Source organism: Spermophilus citellus (assembly GCF_964194105.1).
Source record: "Spermophilus citellus genome assembly, chromosome: 2".
In the NCBI taxonomy this organism is placed as follows: Eukaryota; Metazoa; Chordata; class Mammalia; order Rodentia; family Sciuridae; genus Spermophilus; species Spermophilus citellus.
In genome coordinates, this window is record NC_138183.1 from 192,494,081 (window position 1) to 192,514,086 (window position 20,006).

The window sequence follows — 20,006 nt, forward strand, 5'->3', positions numbered from 1 at the left end:
GACCTCCCACTACCGGCACAGCAAGAAGGGACCTCCGGCAAAGCTGAGTCCCTCAAAGAGCCAAAAGAAAAATGGATTAAGGCCCAGAACCCTACCAGCCCCTTCTCCTCTGGACTCCACCCTCACTCCTACTGGGGAAGGAGAGAAAGCTCTCTCTGCTGTTCCTGCAGGGGTCAGGGATCTTGAGAGGAGCCAGGATTTCCAAAGACCAAGAAAACTGCAGAGAAGGGTGGGCTAACCTCTGCTGGCAGCTGCTGTTTGCGAGTCCCACCTGAGACCCGCAAACTCAAGCGAGTCCACGCGAGACCTTTCCACCTATCAACAAGTCAGTGGGCTGAAATCACTTTACAGGTATGGAAATCGGTTCTAAGGGGGCTGGTATCCAGGGTCCCAGCAGCAGACCGTGGGGCTGGGCCTTGGCGCTTTCCACGTTGTGACCCTGCCGAGCCACACGCACAGGCCGGCAGCAGACCAGCTCTTTGCCCCCTTGCTTATCTCCTTCTCACAGCTTCCTCTTTCTGGCTGCCACCGACTGTCCCTGCTGGCCTCCGGTACCCCTCCACCCCCACCAATTCCCTAACGTCAGCGCAGTCTGCGGCCCCTACACCTCCTCTTCCTGTCCCTGTTGGGTGGTTAAGTGTTATCTCTCTAGAAGGGCGGGGGTGGGGATGGGGAGGGTGGAGCGTGGGGCGAAGGCCTTGCTAGGCATCCGGAGACTCCCACTGTCCCAGCGCAGGGGTGCCGCCGGGAGCTCTGCAGCTTGGCCTCAATTCCCGGACCCGGGCTTCCACCCACCCGAACACACAAAGGCTGCCCAGGCGTGCACGGGAGAGCGCGCTCGCACCCACGGCGGTGCGCACACACACGCACAACTGCACAAAGACGTGCGCACCCTCCCATCCACACAAATACACTCCTGACAGGCCCGCGCACAGCCGTGCACCCGCACCTATACACTGGGTGCGCACACGTCCCCCTCGGTGTGACAGAGGGGCACGAACTCGGGCAGACCCCCGCCCCCAACAGCGAGCTCTCGGTCTGGAGGCTTCCCACCGGCTCCCTGGGCTCTGCTGTGAGGCGCGCGCACACGCAGACACGCACACAGAGACAGGCACACGCGCGCACACCCGCACCGCTCCACGCCCCTGGCCGCTGCCCGGGAGCTGTGCGGCGCGGCGGGCGGCGGGCGGGCGGGGACCCGGGGCGGGGGCGGCGGCGGCGGCGGCAGGGAGAGCGAAGGAGGCGGAGCGGGGAGCCCGGAGCGGGCTGGCCAGCGCTCCTCCTGCCGGCTGGGGATTTTCCAGACTGGGCGCTGACGCCGCGGACCTCCCTGCGGCCACCGCGGACCATGGGCGACAAAGGGACTCGGTGAGTGCGGGCGGCCACCCGGCCCCGCGCGCGTGGGGGCGAGCTAGGCGAGAGCACGGGCGGGGGTTGCAGTCTGCGTTCGCGGTCACCCGAGGACCTGGTACCCGGCTGTCCACCGCAAGTCTCCTGTGTGGTCGCTGGCAGGAGCTGGGGGGCGGGGGTACTTAGAGGCCAAAGACAGGGCCACCCCATCTGGCTTGTGGCCGCTGACCGGAGACGCACACAGACTCACTGACACCCAGCACTGGCCGGCAGACGCAGAGACTCCTGGGGCAGGCTGACACACAAAACACACGCTCATATGGACACACAGACACACTCATGATAGCACACACACTGAGAGCCACTGCCACACACTCTTCACATACAGTGACAGGATGTCACACACACTCCCTGGCACACATTTGCCTGCTGACACATTCCTACTGACAGCCCTGTTGGCATACGCTGGTCATACTGCAACACACACCAACTCTAACACACCCTCATGATGGCACACACATGTGCTGCACACTGATGCACACATACACTGTCACTTGGACTCTAACATTCAGGCTGGCACGCACACATTGTCACCCTCACATGACACTGACATGACATGAGGCTGGCATATGTCTCACCATCACAGTGGAAGGCCAGTGCTGACCCCCACAGAGGCACATCAGACTGATGTCTGCGGGGATTAAGCACCCAACAGGAGGGAGCTGCCAGACCTGGGGCTACTGACACCCTCATACCAGTACCCAGGTGACAGGAGTGGAAACACACAGCACACAGGGTGGAGGCAGCCCCTCTAGAGTCTGGGAAGGCAGGTTCCCATCCACTCTGGTTCCTTTCCCTGTGACCTCCTGAGGCCTAGGGGTTGGGGGGGGGGGTGCTGGCAAGGGGCTGTTTCAAGAATGGAGGTGGGGGTGTTCCTGTGTCTTAAGGCCTGCTCTGAAAGTCACAGAAAGGGATAGATGTGCCTCTGAAATGGGAAACTGGGACAAAAGAGGCAGGGGGCTGGGCAGGACAGCCTCTGGGGTCAGCCCTTCTGAAGGAGACAGCTTGGCTGGCCTCCTGCACTGTCACCCTCCCCACCCCTGGAAGTCCGGCAAGCAGCCTCTCCTGCGCTCCTCTGCTCACCCTTTCTGCACCTGCTCTTTTTTGTTACTTTCTTTCTTTACCCTATTCTATTCTCCTGTCCCATTTCTCCCTTTCATCTTTCTATCTCCCCCTCCTTGCTTCCAACATTTATTTATTGAGCTCCTGCTGTGTACTAGGTGTAGTGTGGGGGATCAAATTCGCGCCTCCCCTGAAAGAACCAACAGACCAAAGAGAAACCGCCCACTGTGGTCATCACATTTTGAGGCCCCTGACAAAGTGATTCCTCACCCACTGCCGCCTGATACTCAAAGGTCCTCCAGAGATTATTCCCATTTTCTAGGTGAGGAAACTGAGGCTCAGAGGTAACTTAGACTCTTACTATTGAGAAACTGCTTCTCAGCCATCCTCTTCCAGTAGGTTCATTTTCTTCTTCCTGTTTTCCCAAAGAGGAACCAGAGGGTTAAAGAGGTCACCTGACTTGTTTAGGTCAAAAGGGGGTTGGAGGCAGGGCAGAGGCCAGAGCCCTCTTGGTTCCTGTCTCTGTGGCTCTCCTTTGGGTACTGTCAAGCCCTTCAAGCGCCCCAAGTATGTGGGTGGGCAAGGTGCCCGATCTGTGCTGGAGGCTCAGCCTTGGGGAGACTGCAGAAGATCATGAGGTGTCTGCATTCACCTTGACAGTTAGTCCCCATTGCAGCCACTGGCCAGCACCACGATCCAGGTCTCTGTCTTAGCAGGAGGGTGTGTGACTCCCTTCTCCAACACGTCAGTGTCCCCCAGAACCAAGACCCCCCTGGCCTGTGAGGTCAGGTTCTTTCCCTGCAGGGCACAGCAGGCAGCCTGAGCCATTGCTCTTCTCCTTTGTTCTGTGCTGCTTGGCAATCAGGGTGACTCAGCCCCTCTTGGGCCTCTCTCTGCTGCTCTGTGACTTGGGGAGAAGTGTCATTGCTCCCCTGCTGGCATGAGTTGTCAGCAGGATGAGGACACCATGTGCTGCCAGGCACCTGTTGGAGACCCTGTCTCTGGGGTCAGGGCTTTTTCCTTGACTCCTCCTGCTCTGCCTCAAACTCACTGTTGGACCTTGGGGATGTTGGGCAATTGCCTTTCTCTTCTGACCTTAGTTTTTCCATCTGTAAATGGGAACTATCAATATTGACATTTTCCATGGGTCTTCCTGTGTTTACTGAATTCGCTGGGCATGGGAGGAGGTGCGCCTATAGCCTAGAGACAGGTCTGACTAAACTAGCCCGCTGGTGGCTCTGCATGCCCTCCTCAGCCTCCCTAGCAGCCCCATGAGGTCTCCCTCTCCCTTTCCAGACAGGTTCTATATAATTGGGAAGAGAAAGGCAATCTCACTAATGGGCCATGTCTTGTTCTGAATCCACGAGATTCTACTTGATTAATTGAAAGAGGAAACTGCAAATATCCAATACACTAAGCATCAGGCGTCATGACATCTATCTCTCCATCTGGGGGTCCAGAAATCAATGAGTCCACTCTGTTTCTATCCCTTACTAATTTCTAATGACAACATCATGGATAGAAACATCATGCGTCATCTTACTGGATTCTCCCCATGATCTAGAGTAAAGCAGGTGATTATAATGCAGGGTGACATGTACTTTGAAAGGCCTGGGGAGGAGTCCCCAACCCAGTCCTGGGCCGTGGGCATGGGAAGGAGCTGGCATTGGAGTTCCTGAGTGTCATCTGGAAGGATAAGGAGGCCATGGGTGCAGGACTGGTGACATCTTGCCTGACCAAAGGTGCAGAATGCGCAGAGGCTTAGAGGCATGAAGCACTGCATAAGGCCTAGGAGTGGGTTGGGGATGAAGGGTGAGCCTGAGGGGGTGAATGAGGACAGTCTGCCAGCCTGGGAATGGCAAGAGACAAGATTTTTCTCTCGAAGCCTTCGGTGATTCAGGCAGGGGTGTGTGGGGTGGGGTGGGCTGGAGCTGATTTTCCTTTCAGAAAAGTGCCTCTGGCAGTGGCCAAGAGTGTAGATGGGAGGCGGGGAGGCCCATAGGGGGTTCCCTGAGAACTAAGGCTTTGAACTCAGAACTACAGCTCTAGAGAGGATGGAGCTGAGAAATAGAGTACCAATAAGGAAGTAGAGTCTGTCGGACTTGCTGGTTTGTTGGACCTTCTTGCTGAGTGACTGGTATGTGCTAGAATTATGTGCATCATCTTATTGGATTCTCCCCATGATCTAGAAATGTAGGGATTGTTGCTGTCTTTATGCAGTTAAGGAAATGGACTAGGAGAGAGTAAGTAATTTGTCTACTGCCATGTAGCCAGCAAGCATCTGAGCCAAGGCCTGCCCACAAAGCCCTTTTGGCTACTTTCTAGTTCCACTCAGAGCAAGGGGAGTTTGTTTGGCTCATAGTTGGCCTCCCCAGCAGTGCCTTGCCTCAAGTATCCCTTTTGGGTCTTACTGTTCTTACTAATTTCTAATGACAACATCATGGATCAAATTTAGACAACAGGAGGGACTTCCTGAGAGTCAATGGGGTGGAATAGAATTTCCTTTCCTGCTGATGTTTATGAATTCTTTTTTCTAGGAGAGGAGGGTGGTTGTGATGGGAAAGTGTAATCACCAGCTCTCCGTGAACCTTGGCTGTCATTTCTCTTGGTGGTTAAGCCCTGCGTGACCTATCTTGGCTGGGAAATGGGGAAGTCCTGTGGCTTTGGCCAGGACTGCTCCTGGGACTGCTGGACATGGTAGTGGTTGAGCTGGCCCACTGTCTCTGAATCCAGGATGACCTCTGGGCTTCCGATGTTTCCAGCGGCTCTCTCCCTTCCACGTGTGGGCCTCCTCACCTGGGGCTGAGGCTTCTCACTGGCATGGGCACAGGGGTCCTGAGTTGTCGGCTGCCAACTCCAGGTCTTTTGGTACCTCAAGCTGTGGCAATGGAAGAACAAGATACTGGGAGTCAGCACACCCCAAACGGCTGCCAAGCCATCTACTGCTACCAGAGCGGCTGTGCATCTGGCTGAGCCCCGTGGAGGGTGCACATGCAGCAGTGTGACAAGGGAGCAGGACTGCTGGCCACAGGCTGGCAGTGAGGAAGGTGTAGGGAGGCCTCTGCCCAGATGGGATCTGGATCCTGGTGGGAAGCAGGAATTTGGAAGTCTTCAGAGTAGAGTCGTGGGCCGTTACCTTGGGGAATGTGGATAACAGTGTGTGGCGAGGCGGAGAGGATGCTCAGGGTCAGCGGGGCCGTGGAAAGAGTCAGGATACAGAGCAGCTGGGTCCTAGGGCCCAAGAGACTGGGAAGGACCCACAGAGGAGGGGCTGCAGCAAGACCCCATGCTTAGCCAGAAGGCAGTGGAAGGTGACCTGGGATTTGGGTGGAGTGGGGAAGCACAGTCGAGCCACGGAGGCAAGGGGAAAAGTGGCGGACCCTGCTTTCCCATATGCCTCAAGTATGCCCTGGGCTGGGAGTCAGAGGGGGCTGTGGTCATGGGGCCCGGGTGGCCCTATCCACCCGGCCCCTCTGCCTTGTGTCCAAAGGCAGAAGATCACTGCCCTGCACTGTCCTTTCAAAACCAGGCTGCAGGGTAGAGGAGACTGGGTGGAGTATGAGCTGGCCTCAGGGGAGACATGTATTGTGCTGGCTCTTGAAAGGAGGGTCCTCTGACTCAGGCTGGGGCCCTTGGGGAGGCTTCCTAGAGCAGGTGACCCTAGATGGGTGCTGGAGCATGAGGAAGGCTTGGGCAGGGGCAGAGTTGTTCTGGCCGGAAGGAAGAGCCTCTGCCAAGGTGCAGACACTGATCAGGTGCGAGAGTGAGGTGCCAGGCCGCAGAGGAGGTGGCAGCCCTGGTCAGCAGGCCTTGGGTACTGGAACAGACAGGGGTCATGGTACTTTTTCCTTCATTCATACCTTATGTGTCTTCATTACTCCATTGGTGTGCTTTATTATTATTATTATTATTATTATTATTATTATTATTATTATTGCTGTTTTGGTACAAGGGATTGAACTCAGGGGCACTTGAACACTGAGCCACATCCCCAGCCCTTTCTTTTTTTCTTATCTAGACACAGGGTCTCGCTGAGTTGCTTGGGGCCTCACTAATGCTGAAACTGGCTTTGAACTCCGATCCTCCTGCCTCAGCCTCCCCAGCCGCTGTGCCACCACGCCCGGCAGTGTGCTCCTTTTGGTTCAGGGCTATCCACGGACTGGATAATGGGCCAACAAACAGGTTCCTGTTGATAGGAATGTCTCGCAGAGGCTTGTTGAACTGGACCAAATTTTTTCATCCCTTCTTGCTTCTGCTCTCAGCCCAGGGGCTCCATAAGTGATGAAGTGACTCTTTCCCATTGGAGAATCCCCGGTGTGAAAGGGATGCTTCCCACATTGGACTGGAGGCTCAAGGGAGGGGGTCATGCTTCTCCATCAGACTGGAGGCCTTTGAAGGGAGGATGTCTCCCCATCAGGTGGAGGACTCCTCAGGGTGGGACCTTGGCTCTTGGGATTAAACTAGGTGTAGTCTAAGTGGTTTCCAGGCGCCCTCCCCCACGTGCAGGATAGGTCCTGTCCCAGAGGTGGCGGGGGTGGGGTGGGGTGGAGGATGGGTTGGGGGTAGCAGGACAGGGTGGCTGCTTTGAGAGGGGAACAAAGGCCTCTCTTGTCCCTGCTCCCTCTCCCCCTCCCTCACTGAGGGACCTTGGCTGGGTCATCTCTCTGGAGACGGGCTCCTCCTTCCTGGGACTGGCCCATCTTCAGTCCTACTTCAGAGGAACTGCTTGTTCCTGCCCAGGAGTCCTCATGCCAGATGAGGCCCCCCAGAGGCCTGAGGGACTATACTTCACAGGTCCCTGGGGCTCCTGTGACTGAGGTCACCATGGTGATGGAGCAACTTTCCCTCTGCCTAGGGCTTGGGCCAGGCCTGGCTGAGACCACCATGGAGCTTGGGTCTCCTGCATAAGAAGGGTCTGACCACTGAATTTCAAGAGCCTTCAGCAAGAGGAGTGCTGTGACTTTGTGTCAGGCCCACAGGAGGCAGGACTCTTTCAATGTCTGAACCATTCAGGGCTGGGTGAGGCAGGACCTCCCTTTCATGCTGGCCCTGGGCCTCAGGAACCACAACCGGTCCTTTTGATTCTTTTGCAGCTTTGCCCCGGCTCCTTGCCATCAATGGGCATGGAGTTTTGGCAAAGAGCCAAGAGAGAGGTGAGGAGTAGGTGACTGGAATATACCATCCCTGGAAGGTCCCAGTGTTTGCTGTACTGCTTACTCATTGCTGTGTGACTTTGAGTGTGCCACTCACTCATTCTGGGCCCTGGTGTCTCTATGGAAGTCAAATCAGACAGCATGTGTGAGGCCTTTCTCTTGTGTTCTGTCATGGGGTTAGGGAATGACCTGTCTTCCAGGGACCAAAGATGGAGGATTGGGCAACTCAGTCTTCTGCTACAGACCTGTGGGTGGGACTGAAACTGGCAGGGAGCCAGGTCCTAGGTTGGGCTGGTGGTGGGTGCTGAGGGCCAGGAATGAGTCACCTTCTGCTTGAAAGTGTTGTCATCTCTCGTGGGATCAGATCCTTTTTTAATTTTTAAATATTTATTTTTTAGTTGGACACAATATCTTTATTTATTTATTTATTTATTTTTATGTGGTGCTGAGGATAAAACCCCAGGGCCTCGCACATGCTAGGTGAGCGCTCTACCACTGAGCCACAACCCCAGCCCAGGATCAGATCCTTTTTCACCTGCTGTTTCTACCTCTCTGGTCACATCTCCTGACTCCTCCAGGGACACCATCTTCATCTGCAGTAACTGGCAGGTCCTCAAAGATCATTTGACTTTGCTCAGGCTGTTCCTTTCTTATGGACACCCTTCCCTTTCTTCCCTTTAAGGTTTTGCTCAGGATCATTTTCTTCAGGAAACATTCTGTGAGTCTCCAGGGTGCTCAGGGGCCCTCAGTGATCTGATTACCATAGATTAGAAGCTGATTAGCTTAGTGGTTAGGCTCTGGGAAGAACCAGATTTCCTGGTTTCAAATCTCAGCTCTGACTGTCCTCAGCTGGGTGACTTCAGCCAACTTTTTAACCCTTTCTGTGCTATATCTCCCTCATCTGTAAACCAGGGTAAGAGGTTGTCTTGAGGATTAAATGAGTTAAATGGGTCTAGCTCAGAGAGTCCCTGGCACAAGCTTAGTGCTATAGGAGTGTTAGCTCTAGGACATCCTCTTCCTGGGTCTGCTTCCATCACCAGGCTGAGCTCCCCCAGGGAGGGACCCTGGTTGATTTCCAAGGCATGTCCCCATACCAGGGATCGGGGATGGACCCAGAAGTGCCTTGATATTGAGCTACATCCCCAGGTCTTTTTATTTTGAGACAGGATCTCAGTAAATTGCCCAGGCTAGCCTTGGACTTGGGACCCTCCTGCCTCAGCTTCCTGAGTAGCTAGGATTATAGGCATGCACCACCACACTCAGCTTGCCTCAAAGGATCCAAAGTACTCAGCATTATCCTATATCATTGTTGGTCCTTTGTACCCAGTGGGTGACTGTCACTCGAGAAGATCTCCGACTAGAAGAGGGTCTTGGGGAGTTCCCAGAGAGGATGGGAGACCTCAACTCAGGAAAAATGAGGGTCTTTGACATATGTGATGGAAAAGAATGTCAGCACATGTCAATAGAGGCACAGAAACTTATTTAGGAAAGCAAAGCATGTCACCATCAGGTGGAGGACTCCTCAGGGTGGGACCTTGTCTCTTGGGATTAAAGTAGGGGTCAGTCTAAGTGGTTTCCAGGCACCCTCCCCCATGTGCCATGGGAGAATGTGGGCCATTCCAAGAGTGAGAGATGCATTTTGGGAGGTCCCGGCTTCTAAAAGAAAGTTAAGGAGGGGTGAGTATGGGAAGGTTTGTGGGGAGAACATCAGTCTGATTAGCTGGAGATGGTTTGTGGTAGCCTGGTCATTCTCAGGATCCTTAGGCTGATCAGTAAATAGTGCTAGCAAGTCTCCTAAATTATAGGTATCTCTCTTAAGGTAATGATCATAAGTGGGTTATGGTAACTTTAAGATTTACAGATTTCCCGGAAATCTGGGAGTGATAAGCCCAGAGAAGAGATGGGCTTGAGGAGTAACAGGCCTGGAAAGGTATGCAGAATCTCAGACTATATTTCCTGCTCCCTCCTTTATGCCTCCTTTCTACCTGTTTCTCCTATCCTACCTTGACTTGACTCATTCAACTCCATTCCCGGGCTTCAAGGCTTTGATTGCACGTGTCATTCCAGGAATCCCTAACTGATCTCCAAGTGCTTTTTGGTGGCCTTTTCCCCATCTTCTCTCTTGCACACACTTGTCCCTAAGTCCCTCATTGGATCTTGATTATTTGCACACCTGTGATATCCTTATATGAGGTCAAGAATTCTTGAAAGGCACCTAGCCCCGGTCTGCTTGTCCCTATCCGCTGTGTAGGCCTGCCCTGGCCCTGAGCTCCATAAATATTTGTTCAGACAAGGAAGCTGAATATAAGGGTTTCACTGGGAGAGGATCTACTTGGGGGGTGGGCAGTGTGGTTCGTGGGAATGATGGGACATTATTGTTAGTTTCAAAATATCGCAGAGTAGCCCAGAGACGCAGGGTTTAGATGAGTCTTTTTAGCTCAGAGGGCAGAGGTCACTAGATGATTGGCTTTCCCTTACTGGGAGAAAGTGTTTTCTGACCACCAGAGCTTCCTGGCAGGAGGATTGGTGGCTCCTTCCAGCCTCTGGGCTTTTGCGCCTATTGCTGCCCTGCGCGAGTGCTGTCCTAGTGTCTCCCTGGGTTCAAATCTTCCTTCCCATAAGCACCCCAGAATGGAGACAGGCTCTGCTGGCTCCCTCAGGGTGGGCTCCGTTCATCATCCCATCTTGGACATTTACTGAGCCTTTCTGGCTCTGAGCACTAGCACGGGAGAGTTGGGAGTCCCCTCTTTAGGGTGGACGTCTAGGTCTGGCTATAGTATCCCCAGTGTGGTTTGACCTGGCCTGAGCAAGGAGCATGCTTCCGCCTACCTGCCGTGATCAAGGAGCTCTTTATGCAGCTGGAGAGCCCTCCCTTGGCGGGCAGAGCCCAGAGTTCCCCATCGACTGCCCACTGGGCAAGTGCTCAGAACCCACCTCATTACTAGGGACAGAATTCTGGGCACTGGATTCAGAAGGCTGTGGTTATAATCAGCTAATTAAACCACCCAAGAATTGCTCCTTGGCCCAGAGGAGTGGAGGGAAGGCGGAGGCTGGGAGAAGTGCGAGAAGATGAGAGCTGGCCTGCTGTGGGCAGAGCTAGGAAACAGAAAGGAAGTGGGGAGAGAGGCTGGGGGACAGGGGGACAGATGCAGGGAGTGTGCCACGTGGGGAGATCAGGGACCCCACTTCTTCACTAATTCCAGGGCAAACCTCTTCTCCTCTTTGGGCCTCAATTTCTCCATGTGTCAGGCAGGAATAGAAGAGGCTTCCGTCTGGAAGGTCTCTCAGGCTTCTCCTCATTCACTGAGGAGGGGAGAGGCCTAATCAGCAAGCTGTCCTCCAGAGATGCTAGGGCCTCTGCCAGCCCTGCCTCTGGGAGGGCGAAGGTCGAAGGTCGTGGCAGTTGTGTGAGGGAGGGTGTGAGGGAGGGGCTGCTCCCACCTGAGGCTCAGTGCTGTAGGTTGATCCCAAGGGAAGACTTGTTGGAGGCCTGGGGCCTCCCTGGCACATCCTGCCCTCAGGCCGTGGTCCTACCCAGTCCCCGCCCTGTAGTAGGTGTTCTCAGGGAGGGACTGTTTAAAGCTCGGGCTCCCTCTCTTGGGCTCAGCAGTGTTTTTATTTTTTTATCTGTAGGAATTTCCCAAGTAGCTTCCCCAGTGTACCTAGGGGAGGAACTCCCTCAGAGGCAGAGCCCCCAGGTTTGGAGTATGGATTTTAGGGTCTGTCAGATGGGGCTTTGCTGTCCAGCTGTAGCTCCGTCACCTTGGCCAAGGGTTTTAGACTCTCTGGGCCTCAGTTTTCTCATTTGGGAAATGGGTGTAATAATGCCACCCACCTCCTGGGATAGCTGTGGGCAGAGGGTAAAGGCACATAAGAAGTCCTTGTTTTCTAAGACTGGGGGCAGAGCTCAGCTTTTGTCTTCTCTTCCCTCCTTCCTCCTCCCTCCCTCCCCGCCTCTCCCCAGCCTGTCAGGACTGCACACAGCTGAGTGCCCAGGAGAGGGGGCCCCAGAGGCCAGAGGACAAGCTCACAGGATGGCAGGAAAGGGAAGTGAGATTGCCCATGGTCAGCACTAGCAGAGTGGTGTGGTGCTGCCGGCCCCTCCTCTTGGCCCCTCACCCAGAGCAGGTTTCCTAGGAGGAAGCAGGGAGAGACAGAAAGCTGGAAGCGGTTGTGGAGGGAGGGCCCTTGGCATCCCAGCTCTGGGGGCCTCTCTCCCTCGGTGCTGTCCCTGGGTGCAGAGCCTAGAGGCTGGTTTCCTGCCAGGGAAGCCAGCCGGCCACTGTTTCACACACTCAGAAAACAACATCCCTTCCTGGTTCCCAGCCCCTAGCAGGAGGTGCCTGCCGCAGAGGACTGCAGAGTCTGGGGGAGAGGTGGCAGAGGAGGGGAAGGAGGCCTCCTCTCCCTTCCCCTCCCCCTGCCTCTCCTGCCACCGAGCAAGCGCTGGGCTCTGACTTGCAGGGGCCTCCCGACTCCCAGGAAGCTGGTTACATAAGTCAGCATGGCTCTCTGATCCCATCCTCCATTCCTCCCCAGAGGGGCCACACAGGAGGAGGCAGGCGCTGCCACGATCAGAATGCCCAGGCCCAGAGGGTCACGGTGACTGTCCCCATCCTGGAGTGGTGGTCCTGCTGCCTGCACCCTTTGGGGAGGAAGCCGAGCGTGCTGCCTCAGCGCGAGCCACGGGGGGTTGGCTCCGAGCACTCTCTCCTCCCACACTCCTGGGAGTTGAGCTGCAAAGGGGAGAAGCCTCATTAGAGGAAACACAGTCCTGAGATAATTTGCCTACAAACTGCCCCCAGAGAGGAGCTGGCCTCTCAGCAGCCTGGGGAACAAATAGCCAGCATTTTTCAGTTTGTTTCATTGATTCCACAAACATTTCTCTAGCTCTGGCTGTGTAACTGGCAGGGCCCAGACTTCCACTACAGGCATGTCCCTGAAGTGGCCCGGCCCACCACGGTGGCTGGTGAGAAAGCAACTTAAGGATCAGTTCTGCATGTCTCCCACCTAATCCTGGGCCCTTTCCTTAGGTTAGGGTCCTGGCCTTCCGGGGGACCACTGTGACGGAATGTTGCCTCCCTGGGCCTCTGGGGCATGAGTCTCCAGGTTGGTTTAAATCCTTCCTGTTAGGCCACCCTGCCCACAAGGGGTTCCTGAGAACAAAGGTTTCTCTGAGTACCTGCCACATCCCAGGCCCTGTGCTGGACACTTGAAATACTGAAATATGAAGAGGAAACAGAGTCTTAGCCCTCGGGGTACTCTGATGTTTTGGAGGAGAAGAAGTTAGAGGCTCACATCATGCCGTCAGGCCAGGGGTAAGGAGGATCCATTTGTACCTGGGACAGAGCAACCCAGGGTTAAGGATCCGAAGCTCTTCAACAGAGCAGTCTATGGAAGGTGCATCTGATGGGAGCCAGAGGCGAGGCTTGTCTTGGAGGCATTTCTGTGATGCTAGGCTTCCTCAAAGACTGTGCCAGGCGCAGGGTCAGGCCCTGGCTTCCTTGCTGTCAGTAGGAATGTCTTGGGAATGCAGACTGCTTGAAGACAAAAAAAAAAAAAAAAAAAAAAAAAAAATCTGGGGTGAAAAGTGAAAGTTCTTCTCAGTGGCTTCACAAACTTGTGTGTGTGTGTGTGTGTGTGTGTGTGTGTGTGTATGAACTTGGCAGGGAGGGCTCTCTATCACTGAGTTACACCCCAATCTGTCCTTCCTTCCTTTTCTTTCTTTCTTTCTACTTTGAGACAAGGTCTTCCTCAGTTCCTCAGGCTGTCCTCAAACTTGCGATCCTCTTGCCTTAGCATCCCAAGGCATGGGATTGCAGGTGTATGCCACCATGCCCTCCAGGTGTATCAGGACTCACCCTGATAAAACCTATCATTGGAAACCAGATCTGCTTGGGTCCACCCTGTGGCAGGCAGGGAGAGTGAGCCCCCGCTGAGCAGACTGATGGCTGTTCACAGGGAAGCCAAAGGACATGAGATGGTTGGAGAATCAAGTTTAGGAGATACAGTTCTGGTTTGGGGCCATGGCCTGATCTCTACAGCTTGGAGGGCTGCCTTTGGGGGGACATTGAGCACCGTGGGGCAGCAGGCTAAGGTTCTCACATTCCCCTACTAGTTTTTCAACATCTGGGGAGAATGTTTTCCCCCTTTCTCTTTAGTATCTTTTTTTTTTTTTTTTTTTTGTACCAGGGATTGAATCCCGGGGTGCTTAACCACTGAGCCACACCCCAGCCCTTTTTAGTATCTATGCTAATGAAAGTGCCCTGCACTTTAGCAGAGCTCATCAAATAGGTCCATCTAGGCCCAGAGAAGTGTAAGAAACCTGGAGGCATTTAAAAACTCAGCAAAGAGATTTTTTTTTTTTGCAACAGATTTTTAAAATATCCTAAAAATGACAAAGAGGATGACATGTCATAATCAAGTGGTTAATATGCACGTTGTCGCTCCTCACATGTTGAGCGCTGCTTTTTCCACAGCAGCCATTCAGTAGGCAAGCTTGATATGAGCCAGCCATCTCGGATGTTCACCATCTTGCAGAGTAAACGTTAGTGTAAAAAGAACTTTCAGAAGACCACGATGGGGCTGCCGGTGAGCCTTGGCCAAGACACACACAGATAGGGCTTCTTCCACCTCCAGCGTCCATTTGAGTATAGCACTGGGAGAGGGGTGCTCTGGGCTCCATCCCTCAGAAGAGAAACCCACTCCCTCCAGCAGCCCCAGCTCCAAACTGAAGGGTGAGGAACACACCTACCCCCCCTGTACCTTCTGCTGCAGTTGGCTGAGGTCAGCTTCTGACCTGGATTGGTGCAGTGGTCTTCTCCTACCCGCTTGCTCAGTCCAAACTCTGAGTCATCCTCTTACTCTGAAATGTACATCTGACCATGTCCCTTCCAGCTTAAAAACCAATCCATTACTTCCCATCCCCTACAGGACAGTCCACATATGTTAGGTGGCCCTGGAGGCCCTGCTGCATCTGTCCCTAACTTCCTTCCCAGTTCTCCGCATTACACAGCCAGCCTTGGGGCTGCACTGACATGCCTGCATATTTCTCAGCAGTCATTGTACTTTCCACACTTTTGTGCCTTTGTTCAAGTCAATCTCTTTGCCTGGAATGTTCTTCCACCTCTGACTGGTGAAATCTTCCTTACATTTTTAAGTTTAAATTTAAAGATGCCTCAAGCAGTTCTGGGAGCCGTCACACTGGGCTTCAGGCAGGGACCCTTCCCTTGGCTCCATGTTCCCTCTTAAGTCTAATGGATGCCCTCCTCCTGCTCCCCCAGTACCTTGCAGGCTTCCCTGATGCCACTTTGTACTGCTGGTGGCTGACCTGTTACTTTTCTCCATCCTGATGATAGAGTTTGGCACAGTGTGGGGCCAGAATTAGGGGTAGAGGGAGTGAATCTGGGAAGATTTTTCTAGAGGAAGTGAGCCCTGAGCTGCTGACCCAAAGGAGAAGCGCTCTTTCCCTCTTCTCACTTTCTTCCTAGTCCTGATGCTGAGAGAAAACAGAGAAAACTGACTTTAAAAAGGGAAATGTGTATATTTTGAATTGAGGGGGTGAGCTCCCGAGATGATTAAGTAAGGCATGGTGTTCCACCCGGCCCCCTCCTTCCTTCATGCACTTCCTGAACACCTAGGACGCGAAGATGTGGGCTACAGGAACGAATTGTGTAAAGCTTGTCTGAATGTGTTCCCATCACCTTAAGGTTCGCACTGGACTCGACTCTTTCTTTTATCTGTCTCACTGGATATGAGTTCAAGTCTCGACATGCCACTTGTAGCTCTGTGACTTCTGGCAGGTCATGTTACCTTTCTGAGCCTAAGTTTCTTATGCATACCATAGAGGTGATAATATACTGGGGATTAAACCCAGGGGCACTTTACCACTGAGCTATACTCCAGTCTTTATTTATTTATTTATTTATTTATTTTTATTTTAAGACAGGATTTCATTAAGTTTTTTGGGGGGTCTTGTGAGGCTGGCCTCCAACTTGCTACCTTCCTGCCTCAGGCACCTGAGTCACTAGGATTACAGGTGTGCCACCACACCAGCTTTCAGAAGCTCCTTGAGGGCAGCAACCATGTCCAGTTCATCAGTGCCTAGCCCAGGGCCAGGCACACAGTCCATTAGGATGATCAACCATTCCAGCCTACCTGGGACTGCCCCTGTCCTGTATTTTAGAAAGCCCCTCAGCTCAGTTCTGGACAAAATGGGACTGGAGGTCCCCCTAGGGTACATTTTGCATAAAGGTCTGTGGAATAAGTATATTGATGAATTAATCATTAGTGCAGGACAGAGGTGGACTTGGACAAACAAGAGCAAGTACTGGGTGCTCACTTGTGTGTGAAGGGAGACTTGTGACACAGGAGATGGCAGAAGTGTCTGGAAGGCCCAAGAGGTAGATAATGGGAAATGGGAAGCGCTTGACAGGGTGTGGATAAGACCCAAGGCCCAGCCTGAGTCTGTAAGGTTGCTGCTCTGAAACAGGCTTCAGACTCCCAAGGCCCACGGCTCCTCAGACACATGCAGAGAAGGCAGTGATTGATTTCCGCTTTTCCGAGAAGGCCCTTAATGAGCCCCCAGATGCTCCTCTGCCTCAGTAACTGAAGGCGGCTCACTAGCTGACCCACTGTGTTTCAGCAGGTTGGCCCAGGTCCTCTTTTGAATTGTCCCCTTTGGGCTGAGAGGACCCTGGGCTGGATGAGGAGAGCAGGAGTGCAGGTCCAGGCTCAGAAACCGAGTGAGCCTCAGTTTCCCTGCCTGTCCCATAGGGACACAGCCTGCCCCTGGGTTTCACTTGTGGAAAGCCCATCCGTCTATTCGGTACATAGTAGTGCACAGCAAGAGTCATTTGTTTTCACCTCTTAAAACATGGGGACAATAGAACTTGCCCTGCATACCTGCCAGGGCTGTGGTGTGGGCAGCTGGGATGTGGGATGTGGGAACACTTTGCTAGAATGCGACACACCCTACAAATATTTGGGGGTGGGGTATAGTAGGGCTGCTCCTGCCAGCCAGGGTTCCAGGCCTGGGAGCAGGTTGGGGAGGCGGGCTGCTGACCCTGCCAGCTCAGGTGTGGAAGGATCTTCTTGGGGAGGGACTCCAGGATCAGAGAAATCCAGCGGTGCTGCCTGTCCGAGAAGCAGACGCTGTGGGCAGGTCCTGGACTCGTAGGAGCTCCACTGCTCCTGAAGCCTCCACAAGAGACAGACTGGACCACTGCAGGGAGGGTGGAGTAGCAGCGGGACTCAGTGACAAGAAGAAGGATTGCCCTCTGTCCTGGAGCCTCTTCTGTCTGTTGGGCTGGGGGCAGGGCCTTTGTGAAGGCGGGTTGTGCTCAGATCGCCTCTGGGCCCTTCCTCCAGCCCCGAGGCGGACTCACCGGACTCACCTCACCGCGGCCACTGCACCTTCAGCTCCAGGCCTTCACGTTCTGCAGCCCTCCAGAGGCTTGGCCATGCATCCACAAGCTCAGGGTTCTTAGGAAATGTGCAAAGGAAGACATTTTTGTATTCTTTTAATTTTTGGAAGTGGGCTTCCAGACTCAGTAAGCTTTGAGCCCATCCGTTGGGCTCTGCCTCTGCCCTGGCAGGCGCCGGGTAGTTCTTGGTATGTCCTCCGGGCGCTCTCACCCCACATCGGGGACCTGGTCCTGGGTGAGAGCCCTCTCTTCCTGCTGAGGCAAGACCTGAAAGGCATTGGGAAGCCAGTCCTGGGCCAGGCTGAGCAGGTAGAATCTGTTTGCTGTGCAAATGAGGGACTGGAAAGGTCTCTCTGGCCCCACTCTTCCTCATCTGCAAAATGGACGTAATACCTACCTGGGAAGGCAGAACCAATGATCCACAGGTGGAGCTGCCTGGTGTGGCCCTGGCTTATCTTGGGAGTTGAGGAGTGTTGGTAGGCTGGATGCAGATGGCTCAGGACACTGGTGGTGGGTCCTGGGATACAGGCTGGGGCAGGGGTGTGGGTGGTGTCAGATGCACTAAGAGGGTGAAAGCATCTATAAACCGTGCGTTACAGCTTGCTTGGGAAGGGTCTGTTGGAAACTCAATGGGACCTTCTGTAGGGGTGGGTAGACATCTGGACGGGCCTCCCCTGCTCCTGGTCTGGTTGAATGAAGAGTCTGACTGTTTTGTGTACGAAGAAGCTCAGCCTGAAAGCTAAGTTGCTTTCCTGCTCAGGAAGAGAGCCAGGCCAGAGGGTGTGCCGCATCCTCTGCTGTCATCATCGGGGAAGGGCATTTTAGTGGCAGGGTCAGTTTGCCTCCTGTCCTTCTCCAACATCAGTGCCCCCTTCAGGGAGGGGACGGAGGTGGAGTGGGGTGGGGTGACTGAAGAAGGAGCAAGGACCTGGGTATCAGGCTAATTGTCAAATGCTGTTATTTTGTTTTCTTTCTTTGTTTTGGTACCAGGGATTGAACCCAGGCGCACTTAACCACTGAACCACATCCCCAGCCCTTTTTATTTTTTACTTTGAGACAGGGTCTCACTGAGTTGCTGAAGCTGGCCTTGAACTTGAAATCCTCCTGCCTTACTTGGAGTCAGTGGGATTACAGGTGTGCACCACCATACTCTGCTGCTTGTCATGTCTGTGACCATGAGACAGTTATAGAATCTTTCTGAGCCTCAGTTTTCTCATCATTAAAATGGGATCATAATATCTTTTCCCCACCCCCATAGGGTTGTGGTAAAGCTTAAATGAGATAACATAGAGCTGGCACTTGTTATTTTTGTATTCTTTTAAATTTTAGAAGTGGGGTTTCCCACAAGTGCCACTTCTGGCACTTGGTAGGTGCTCAATAAATGCTGATTGTGCCTCTTGCCTGCTTCATGACTTTGATCAGCCTCTGTCTTGCAGTCTACCCATCTGTCTGTCCTTCTCCAACATCTGTCTGTGCCCTGCCTTGGCTGTGGGCTCTCTGAGGTAAGGGCTGGATTTTGTTCATCCATAAGGGCCTTCCCCTAGCTGAGTACAGAGCCTTTAAGACAGCGGGGATTGGTTGGCAAGAAGCCAAATGAACCCGGGGAAAGGAGCATTCCGTTTTAACTAGGGCCTTGCTTACCACATACTCCCTGTGTGCTCCTGCCAGAGGACTACTGTGTGGACTTCCCGTGGCCACTGTGACTCCCACTTGGCTCTTCTCAGAGCCCTTAGCAGCCCCTGTAGTCACATCACTATTTGGTGAGCTACCAGCATCTGCTTCTCCCCACTGGAATGCAAGTAAGTGCCTCGGGAGCTGTGTCACCAGTGTTCCAGTGCCTGGCACCCGGGGCACGCAGACGTGTGCAGAACACATGGCCATCTCTGTTTTTCCTTCTCTGAAGTCAGGCCTGTTCTCCCTTCCAGCACAGCCACTTTCTGGTAATGGCAAATCCCCTGCCTCTTTCAGCTCCACTTCCCTTGTGTCTAGAACGGGAGAAAGAGCAGAACCAGACGAATCCAACATTCATCCGGGCCTGGAACTAGTAATACTGTAATGTCAGCTGCTGTTTTTCCAAATGTACTCCAAGGGTCCCTCCAGTTCTGACCTTCCGTGCTCTCTCTGCCTTTGGCTGGGAGGAGACAGGGGAGAACATTCCATTCCGAACAGACCCTCTCTCCAGGCCTCACAATGGATTCGGGGCTCTGTACAAATTGTTTATGTTTCCCCGGCAGAATTTATTACCCAGCCTGGCCTTCTGCAATTAATTACCCAGCCAAGCAAATAACTTGTCCCCGGGAGGCTGGGCTTGGCGTAAACATTTACATACAGCTGGGGGCCAGCCCAGGGGCTGGGCTGTCCCAGCAGATTTTGAAACGGAGGGAAAGAGGATTAGGGTGGAGTAGGGCGGACAGCTTTCCTTCCACTAGCAGGACTCCTCAGCCTTCCCAGGGGCTGTGCTTATGCTTTCTCTTTCAATCTTTGCGAATACACAAAATAGAGTCCCTGTTGGCAGCTGGGGAGGCTCAGGGAGGTTAAGCACCTTCTCCCAGGCTGCTCAGCTTGCAGGGGTGGCAGGATCTGAGGCTTCACCCGGCAGCTATGTAGGTGAGTGGATTAGTAGAAAGAGGCTAGAAATTCGGAAATGGAGAGAGATTTTTCTTTCTTTCTTTCATTCAACATGTATTTGTTAGGCTCCTGTCACATGGGATCGGAGGAGGCAGTGGTGACTCTTTGTGACCATTTGTCCCTTATGCAGAATTCCAGAAACTCATCCAAGATGGTCCCATTAGCAGCCAGAAAGGGGGTGGCCTGGGACCAAGTAGTCAGAGCCACTTCATATACAGAGGGAAGGCTTAAGCAGTCTTCAACAGCAGGGGCTCTGTGAGGTCAGCCGTTCCTTCTTCCCAGGACCCAGAATTCTACTATCCTTCATCCAAAATGCTTGGGAACCAAA

The 20,006-nt window shown here is 53.6% G+C and overlaps 1 protein-coding gene across 5 annotated transcripts in view; it reads left to right on the forward strand.

Annotated features, from left to right (window-relative positions):
• Nucleotides 1-251: 251 nt before the first annotated feature.
• The window catches only part of ARRB1 (arrestin beta 1), a 78,356-nt gene continuing 58,601 nt past the window's right edge, over nucleotides 252-20,006 (forward strand). For 2 of the 5 annotated variants that reach the window (XM_081279318.1, XM_081279320.1), the window contains exon 1: nucleotides 707-1,368. Coding sequence is in view for 1 of the 5 variants with exons in the window: in XM_081279322.1 (XP_081135448.1) it covers nucleotides 1,349-1,368 (20 nt within the window). In the remaining 4 variants the exon portion in view is untranslated. Of the gene's footprint in view, nucleotides 352-706; nucleotides 1,369-20,006 lie in introns of those variants that run through there. The other 3 variants (XM_081279326.1, XM_081279324.1, XM_081279322.1) reach the window with 3 other exon arrangements.